At 42.1% G+C, this 9,847-nt stretch overlaps 1 protein-coding gene across 1 annotated transcript in view; it reads left to right on the top strand.

Moving 5' to 3' along the window:
• Positions 1-4,440: 4,440 nt before the first annotated feature.
• The window catches only part of TTLL9 (tubulin tyrosine ligase-like family member 9), a 34,872-nt gene continuing 29,465 nt past the window's right edge, over positions 4,441-9,847 (top strand). Inside the window, exon 1 of the mRNA XM_012665723.1 lies at positions 4,441-4,484. Coding sequence (XP_012521177.1) covers positions 4,441-4,484 — 44 coding nt within the window. The remainder of the gene's footprint in view (positions 4,485-9,847) is intronic.

Here is a 9,847-nt window from a genome sequence, read left to right as displayed (position 1 = left end):
AAAAAAAAAAAGAATATCCACAAAGATATCGATATTAATACAGTCGAGATACAGAACATTCTGCCACCAGAAGCATCCCTTGGGTTGCCCTTTTGTAGCTGCGACTCACTTCCCCTCCTCCCGTCCTTCCCCTACTACCCCCTTCTCCACCTCCTTCCTTAACCCTTGGAAACTGCTATTCTGTTCTTCATTTCAAGAATTTTGTTATTTCAAAAAGTTATATAAATGGAAACATACAGTATCTAACATTTTGGGTTTGGCCTTTTTTTCACTCAGCAAGATTTCCTAGAGATTCATCCAGGTCGTTGAGTGTGTAAATAGTTTGTTCCTTTTTATTGCCTACTAGTATTACATGGTGTGGTTGTAAGACAGTTTGTTTAACCATCCACCTATTGAAGGATATCTAGGTTGTTACCAATCTGAGGCTATTATGAATAAAGCTGCTATGAACACTCATGTACAGGTTTTTGTGTGAGTGTAAGTTTTCATTTCACTGGACTAAAGGCCCAAGAGGACAGCTGATGGGTGTATGGCAGTCACACGCTTAGTTTTTAAAGAAACTGCCAAATTATTTTCCAAAGTGGCTGTATCATCTTATATTCCCACCGACAACATATAAGTGATTCGATTTCTCTGCCTCCTTGCCAGCATTTGGTATTGTCACAATTTTTAATTTTAGCTCTTCTAATGCTTGTATAGGAACATATCATGGTGGCTTTAATTTGTATTTCCTTGAAGACCAATGATGTTGAACATCTTTCCATATGTTCATTTGTCAACTGTGTGTCCCTTCTGGTGAAATATCTGTTCATGTCTTTTGGCTGTTTTCTAATTGGATTTTTTTAATGTTGAGTTTTAAGAGTTCTTTATATATTCTAGATAGTAGTCCTTTGTCAAATATGTGGTTTGCAAATATTTTCTCCCAGTCTTTAGCTTGTCTTTTCATTGGCTTAACAGGGTCTTTCACAGAGCATAAGTTTTTAATTTCGAAGAAATCAAATTTATCAATTTTTCTTTTATGCTTGTAGTGTCCAATCCAATCTAAAAACTCTTTGCCTAGCCCTAGATCCCAAAGATTTTCTTCTATGCTTTTTCTTAAACGTTTTATAGTTTTACATTTTACATTGACGTTTACAATCCATTTTGAGTTAATTTTTGTAGACGGTTTAGGCCTGAGTTCATTTTTTGCCTGTGCCTATCCAATTGCTCCAGCACCATTTATTGAAAAGGCAATAAATTCTTCCATCATTGAATTGCTTTCGTTCTTGCCAGTTAGGCGTATTTGTGTGGGTCTATTTCTTGGTTCTTTATCTGTTCCATTGATCTATGTATCCATACCTTTGCCAATACCATGTAGTTTGGTAGCTGCATGATGTATTTTGAAATTGACTAGACTGATTTATCCCACTTTATTCTTCTTTTTCAAAATTGTTTTACATATCCTAGCTCCTCTGCCTTTCCATAAACATTTTAGGATGATCCGCATCTTCAAAATAATCTTGCTGAGATTTTGATAGGAATCGCATTACATCTGCATGTCAATTTGAAGAGAGTTGACATCTCTACTCTGCTGAGTCTTCCAATCCATTTTTTTTGACATGGCAGGTTTCTCAATTTATTTAGATCTTCTTTGACTTCTCTCATCAGCAGCATTTTTGTAGTTTTTGCCACACAAGTCCAGTACATGTTTTGTTACATTTGCACCTAAGAATTTCTCTTTTTGTAAGCAATTATAAGTTGCATTGTATTTTTAGTTTTAGTGTTCATTGATGATGTACAGAAATACAATTGATTTTTGTATCTTTGTTTTGTGTCTCATGATCACATTCGACCCATCTATTAGTTTCCGTCGTCGTTTAGATTTCTTGGGATCTTTCACACAGTCATCTGCAAAAACGGACAGTTTTCTTTCTTCCTTTCTGATCTGTATCCCTTTTATTTCCTTCTGTTGTACTAGCTAAAACTTCCAGTCTTATGTTGAGGGAGAGGGTAAGAGTGGACATCCTTGCTTTCTTCCTGATTTTAAGAGGAAAGCATTCAGTCTTTTACCTGTCAACATACAAAATATAGAGAGACAAATCTCTAAGTAAAAAGGTTTTATTTGGGAATAATACACAAGAAGTAAGATTGCGGTCTAGGACATACATATAGGCCAGAGTGGCCTCTGGTATGTCAGGAGAACAAAGGAAAAAGTTAGAGTTTTATTGGGGAAAGGGGAAGTTTACCAAAGTTCATTGCTACTGACAGTTCTGATGGGGGACTGTCAGTAGTCGCCAGGCAGGACTTGTCATCTTGGAGTTACGGTGAGGCCCCTGCGGTTTGGATTGGATCTATGAGACAGTGTGTCGGGCAAGTGTTCTTGTACAAGCAGCTAGCTGGCAGTCCTTGTGTGACGCGCGTAGTAAGCTGTGGTTGGGAAAACGTTTTTGTGATAGTTCCTGTTATCAGGAAAATCATGCATGAGAGGCCTCCCTCCGTGGCCTTCTCCAGCTCTGTTTTGCCAGGGTTTAACACAGGTGACTCCATTTTGAATCTGACAACTGTCCCACTCCATTGATTATAATGTCAGTTAGAATTCTTTTAGGTGCTTCTATCAAGTTGAGGAAGTTACTGAGAGTTTTTATCATGAATGAGTGTTTAATTTTGTCAAATACTTTTTCTGCATCAATTGATTATGATCATGTGATTTTAATCTTTAATCTATTAATATGATGGATTACATGGATTGATTTTTCTAATATTGAACCAGCCTTGCCTACTGGACTAAACTCCACTTGGTTATGTGTGTAATTCTCTGTATATATTGCTGAATTCTATTTGCTAATATTTTGTTAAGGATTTTTGCATCTAGCTTCATTAGGGGTATTGATCTTGATCTGTAGTTTTCTTTTTGTGTACTGTCTTTGTTTGGTTTTGATATCGGGTTAATACTGGATTCACAAAATGAACATTCACAAAATGTTCTTCCTCCTCTTCTATTTTCTGGAAGAGATTGTATAGTACTGGTGTTAATTCTTCTTTAAACATTTGAGAGAATTCTCCTGTAAAACTCTCTGGGCCTGGAGATTTCTTTTGTGAGAGTTTTTGAATTATGAATTCAATTTCCTTTATAGTTGTGAAGCTTTTGAAATGATCATATTGGGTGAGTTACAGTAATTGTGCTTTTCAGGGAATTGGTGCATTTCATCTAAGTTGTCAAATGAGATGTGCAGAGTTGTTAGTAGTATTCCTGCATCGTCATTTGATGTCTGCAGGGTCTTTAGCAGGAGCCCCTGTTTCTTTCTTCATATTGGTCATTGTGTCTTCTTTTTTCTCTTTTTTATCAGTCTTGCTGACAAATAAGTTTGTCAATTTTTTTGATCTTTCCAGAAGATCAATAGCCTTTTATTTTACTGATTTTCTGTATTGTTCTGATGGTTTTGGTTGTATTGATTTCCAACTCTGCACTAGACCTCCTCTGACGTCACCCCAGAGTGAGAGGGACACCTCGTTACTGCCGGGTAGAGGGGCAGTCCAGGCCCACACGTGGTCTCCCTCAACAGCAGCCTCATTACCACCTGCAGGAGGGACAAAAGCCAGGGCTCTGTCTTTGGCTTCCTCTGACACCACTCCAGTAGGGGTGTTGGGGTGCCTTGTTACAACCTGAGTGGAAGTCTAGACTCCCCACTAGGCCTTTGCTGGCATAAGTAGAGGTGAACCACAGATGTTTTCAGTGGTTTTGGCTGGGGTAGAGCAGTGATTGTCTTAAGTCTTCTGTCTTGCTGGGTTGCTCCTTTCTCGGTCTTTTGACTGGAGAGAGCAGGCTTTTGTTGGAGCTTTTTTTGTCTGTGCCCAAGGGCATTTCTGGGTTGGTGGCTCTTTCATTCCATGTCTGGGCTATATGAGGCAAAAAAGAAAACCCAGGGAAATGTTCTTCCTTTGATCCTGATGTCCCCATCCTGTCCACCTTCTTCTCTACCTTTCAGTCTTCTTATGTTTGTTTTATATATAATGTCTTGGGTTTTTAGTTGTATTAGTAGGAGGAATAGGAAAAAGTACATCTGCTCCTTCTTCCTAGATGAATGCCAGGAAAGGGATTTGTGAATACTTATCGTTTCATATAAGGATTAGTCATGGCACATGCAAAGCAACCAGATTATGCCTGGCATATCATAGCACTGGATAAAATGAATGCTATTCGTCAATGATTCAAAGATTCTATGATTCTCAATTTGATTATTTTAAGTGTTGTTGTGCTGTAATGCTAAATTCTGAAATTCAGCAATTCTGCTTTTGGCATTTCCAGGTAGGGAACTTGACTTTTCTTCTGCCCTTGCCCCTTTTTTTAATCCTTGGGCCATCCTAGGGAATTCACTGATCTTGAGCAAGTGTTCCGTTGCCTTTTCTTGCAGAGAGCAGAGAGCATCAATCCGGTTCAAGACCACCCTTACGAACACGCTCATGGACGTCCTTCGCCACAGACCAGGATGGGTGGAAGTGAAGGAGTAAGACACCCCCAGCTCCTAACCTCATCCCTCCTTCCCCGTGTCTCACCTGTCCTTGTCTCCTTTCATTTTGCTCCAAGTTCCTCTGGGCAGCCACTGGGACTTGTCCCAAAGTGGCTGTGACATTTATTTAGCACCCACAATGTATCAGGTGCATTACTGATGCCATCTCTGTGTTATTTAAACCTTACAACCATCCAGTAAGCCATGATTACATTCAGAGTTATAAAGCCTGTTGCTTAAGGTCACACAACACGTAAGTGTCAGAGTGAGATTCAAGCCCAGTTCAGTTTGTGTCCTGTGGTCTGCAGTAGGCACAAGGAATGTAGCCACACACACCTGCTGGCTTCAGTTCTCTTCCCTGGCCACTTGCTAGTTCCGTGACCTGGAACAAGTTGCTTGACCTGTAAGCCTACATTCCTTCCTTTATCCTGGGCTCTGGCGATACTGATTGAGACAAACCAGCGTACAATGCCCGGCACATGTAGGTGATGATGTTAGTTAGGGCTAAGGTTTGAACACATGTGACAAAGACCCAAAGTAAGAGAGGCTTCGCCAGGCTGGAAGTTGTTTATCTGTCCCACTGAAGTCCATATGGAGGAAGTTCAGAGATGGGAAGGGGGCTCCACAGAAATCTGGGACCTGTCTGCTTCCATCTTTCCACTCTGCTGTCCCTTGAGCAAGGCCCTTGTTCTTGTGGCCCAAGATGGTGTGCCAGCCTCCCTTCACATTGCAAACAGCAGTGGGCAGGAAGGAGGCAAGAAAAGGCACACCCTTCCCTTGAGGAACACAAGCCAGAAGTCCCTCGTGTCTCACTGGCCCGAACTTGGCCATGTGGCCATACCTAGCTACAAGGGAATCTGGAAGATGTAGTCTTTATTGTGGAAATAAGTCAGGCAAATGTTGGGAATTCCCTTACTGTAGAAGGGGAGAACGGTAGGAGGGGTAGGACAACTGGCTGCCTTGCCATGGTGCCCAGTAAATGTTTGTTGCATGACCATAGCTAAGCCTCCTGCACACTCTTTAACACTGGACATGCACAATCTCTTTTAATCATCCTAACAAGTCTTCCGGGTAGGTGCTGTTATCATCCCCATTTCACTAATGAGAAAACCGGGCACAAGGCAGTGAAAAATGCCACGTTTGACATCACTCAGCTTGTAAGGGCTTGGGCTGGGATTTGCACCTAGTCTGTCTGTCGCAGAGTCCCACGCTCGTCTTCACCCCACTCCAGCAGCCTCTCAGTAAATTGCAGGCACAAATGAGCAACTGTGACAGATCCGTGACTCCAGCCACCTGGTGCTGGCGTCTAGCAGTGGGGGCAGACCTTAACTAAATTGGTCCACAACAAATTAGGAGTTGGCTGTCCATGGCAAGCGTGGCACAGGAAATCCGAGAGAGCAGAGTCCTCTCTGCGGGACTTTGGGGACTGTTACAACAATGATAGTGATGTTGATGATGGCAATGATGGCAGCTACTGCGGACTCGCCTTCTTCTTTTTTTTTTTTTGAGACAGAGTCTCACTCTGTTGCCCTGGCTAGAGTGCCGTGGCGTCACCCTAGCTCACAGCAACCTCAAACTCCTGGGCTCAAGCAATCCTACTGCCTCAGCCTCCCGAGTAGCTGGGACTACAGACATGCGCCACCATGCCCGGCTAATTTTTTTTTTCTATATAGATTTTTAGTTGTCCAAATAATTTCTTTCTATTTTTTTTAGTAGAGACAGGGTCTCGCTCTTGCTCAGGCTGGTCTCAAACTCCTGACCTTGAGTGATCCACCCACCTCGGCCTCCCAGAGTGCTAGGATTACAGGCGTGAGCCACTGCGCCCGGCCCGGACTCGCCTTCTTGGTTCTCTCATGGTCATGCTAATATTGGAATGGGATTTCCTTCCCCGGATCCAGAAAACCTGATAAAATGAAAGACGGGGATGGGGAGTGGGGGGAAGTTAAAGGAGAGTCAGGTGACTGGTGGGGGTGGGGTGTGGGAAAGGGCGCTGTCCCCACTTGCTGTGTGACCTCAGGCCACTCCCTGGCCCTCCTCGGCCTCTGCTCAGTGGTCAGGAGAAGAGTCTGAGGCCTTTTCTGGTGCTGACAGTGTGGGAGCCCATGAAGCAGGATGCTCTGTGGCTGGTCCCAAGTTGCCTCAAGAGTCCTCCAGTCAGGAAGAGCCCAGAGGCCAGGACCTTTCTGCTTAACGTCGCTCCATGAATCCAAGACCTTATCCTTTAGAACCTAACCTGGGGTCTGGTATTTTCAGACAGAATCTGGTCTGAGTTCAGATTCACAGGTCAGAGTGTAGAATAGATGTGGCCAGAGCTATCCCTTCCCTTGCTTCCCACCAAGAAAGCTGGTGTGAAGCCTGGAACTGCAGCAACCATATTGTGACCCTGAGGCAATGAGTGTGAGGACACCTTAAGGATGGCAGCATGGGGAGGTAGAAGGAACCTGGATCCCCCACTGGCCTTGTTAGGTAATTTGGTATCTTCCTGGGTGATTTAAGAGCAACTCGACAGTGGCAATCATGAAGATGGTGTGCAAATGAATGAACTTTCAATCTCAGAACAGAATCCAAAATCCACACTGTGGTCACAAGGCCCTGCTCGATTGGGCCCTACCCAACTCTTCAGCATCACCTCTGACCTCTTTCCTTCCACTCGCTGTTCTTCCTGTCCTTGAACATGGTCCCAACCTCAGGGCCCAGTCCCTTCTCCTTCCTCTGCTAGAGCCCCTTCCCCACTGCTCTCGAGGGGCTGCTCCTCCTCAGCTGAAAGGTCACTTGTGCAGGGTGGCCTCCACCCAACATAGGTCCCTTAGCTGCCCTGCCTCATGGCTTCTACTGGATTACTCCACGGCACGTTTCATAATTCCTCGTTATCGAGTTATTTGTTTCCTCATTTATTGTTAATCTTGCCCACAGCGTTAATCTTGCCCACTGGCCCCCTAGCCAGGTGTTTTGTTTCCTCCTGTATCATTGGCACCCAACATTGTCTTGTCTCTGTCACATGTGTGTTGGATGAGTGAGTGAATGAAAGCGTAACGTGTTATTTACTCATTCATCCACTCAATATACAGACCTTCTGCTGGGTGCTGGGGGAGAAATTATGCATTGGTCGTTAGTCCAGTTCATACCCTCATATTGCTTAAAAGCCACTGCTATTTTCTAATGAAAACAGAGCCTCCAAAAACAACTCTTGAATTGACTAATGTCGCCAGTCTTCCTGGTCAGGTGACAGACCCCAGGGTAGTGATGGCAGTGAAAATCCAAGTTGAAAGGAGATCTAGAGATCACCTTTTGCAGCCCCATCCTCTAGCTCTTTGAACATTTTTTGTTTTTTGCAATTTGAAATAGATATTTTATTACTGTCTTTTTAGACCTGATTGTTTTAACAAACTGCATGTCAAACTAATTTTCCCTTTTCTTTTTCATTGAGAAATAATTCATATATAACATAAACAATTTCATGTCTTTTAGTATATTCGCGAAGTTGTGTCATCATCACTATTATTTAATTCCAGAACATTTTCTTCATCCCAAGAAGAAACCCTGTACCCCCTAGCAGTCATTCCCATTTCTCCCTCCAGCCCACATCTGGGGCCCCATCTCTATTTGTCTATTTTAGACACATCATATAAATGGAATTACACATTATTAATATATGGCCTTTTGCCTGTCTTCTTTCACTTAATGTTTTCAAGGCTCATTCATGTGGTAGCATGTGTCAGTATTTCATTCCTTTTCACAGCTGAATAATATTCATTGCATGGGTGTACCGCATTTCGTTTATCTGTTTATCAGTTGATGGGCATTTAGTTTATCTGCACTGTTTGGCTGTTGTAAATAATGCTGCTGTGAACATTCATGTACAAGTTTTGAGTGGATGTATGTTTCACTTCTCTCCGCTATATGCCTATGAGTGGAATTGCTGGGCTATATAATGACTCCGTATTTCACTTTTTGAGGAACTGCTAGACAGTTTTCCAAAGTGGCTGCATCATTTTACGTTCCCATCAGCAATGTATGAAGGTGCCGATTTTCCCACGTACTCACCAACACTCATTATTATTCACCTTTTTTTATCATAGCCAGCCTCGCGGGTGTGAAATGGTATCTCATTGTGGTTTCGATTTGCATTTCTGTGATGGCTAATGATGTTTAGCATCTTTTCTTGTGCTTGTTGGCCATTCGGAAATCTTCTTTGCAGAAAGGTCCATTCAAATCTTTTGCCCGTATTTTAATTTAGTTCTTTGCCTTTTTATTGTTGAATTATAAGTGTTCTATCTGATAAGGGTGTCCTTACATATGATTTGCGAATATTTTCATCCATTTTGTGGATTATCTTTTACTTTCTTGATAGTGCCTTTTGAGGCACAAAACTTTTTAATTTTGATGAAGTCTAGTTTATCCATTTTTGCTTTTTTTATTTGTGCTAGTGTCCTAAGAAACCATTATCTAATCCAAGGTCATAAAGATTTATTATTATGTTTTCTTCTAAGAGTTTTACAGTTTTAGCTTTTTACATGTAGGTCTTTGATTCAGTTTAATTTAATATTTGTATATGGTGTGAGGTAGGGGTGTAACCTTAACGTTTAAAATATACTTAATTTTAAACTTATTTGGAAATAATTTTAGACTTACAGAAGTTTCAAAAATAGTACACAGCTTCCTCTTTTATAATGGTGGTTCACATGGCTTCCTCTGTTAGCGGCTTCTGTAATCATAGTATAGTTGTCAAAGCCAGGAAATTAACACTGATACATTACTATTAACTAAACTACACACATAATTTGAATTTTTCCAATTTTTTTTTGCACTAATATCCCTTTTCTGTTCCAAAATCCAATCCAGGGGCCCACACTGCATTTAGTTAACCTTTATTACCTCAAATATATTTTAGTTCCTTGGTCTTTACTTGTTTTTCATGCCCTTCATGATTTTTTTTTTTTTTTTGGAGATAGGATCTTGCTCTCTTGCTCAGGCTGGAGTGCAGTGGTGCAATCATAGCTCACTGCAACCTCAAACTCCTGGACTCAAGCGATCCTCCTGCCTCAGCCTCCTGAGTAGCTGGGACTACCAGTGCGTGCCACCACACCTAGCTAATTTTTTCTAATTTTTTGTAGAGACAGGATCTCACTCTTGCTCAGGCTGGTCTCGAACTCCTGACCTCAAGCGATCCTTCCACTTCAGCCTCACAAAGTGCTAGGATTACAGGCATGAGCCACCACACCTGACCCTTGACACTTTTGAAGAGTACTATTTAGTTGCTTTGCAGAATGTCCCTTGATTTGGGTCTTTCTGATGTTTCCTCATGAGGAGGTCATGCATTTTGGCGAGACCACCACAGAAGTGATGCTGTGCACCCATCG

The sequence above is a fragment of the Propithecus coquereli genome, unplaced genomic scaffold, assembly GCF_000956105.1.
Source record: "Propithecus coquereli isolate 6110/MARCELLA unplaced genomic scaffold, Pcoq_1.0 Scaffold122, whole genome shotgun sequence".
NCBI lineage: Eukaryota > Metazoa > Chordata > Mammalia > Primates > Indriidae > Propithecus > Propithecus coquereli.
Note: the sequence above shows the minus strand (reverse complement) of the source record. Positions and strands in the feature narration are given on the sequence as shown.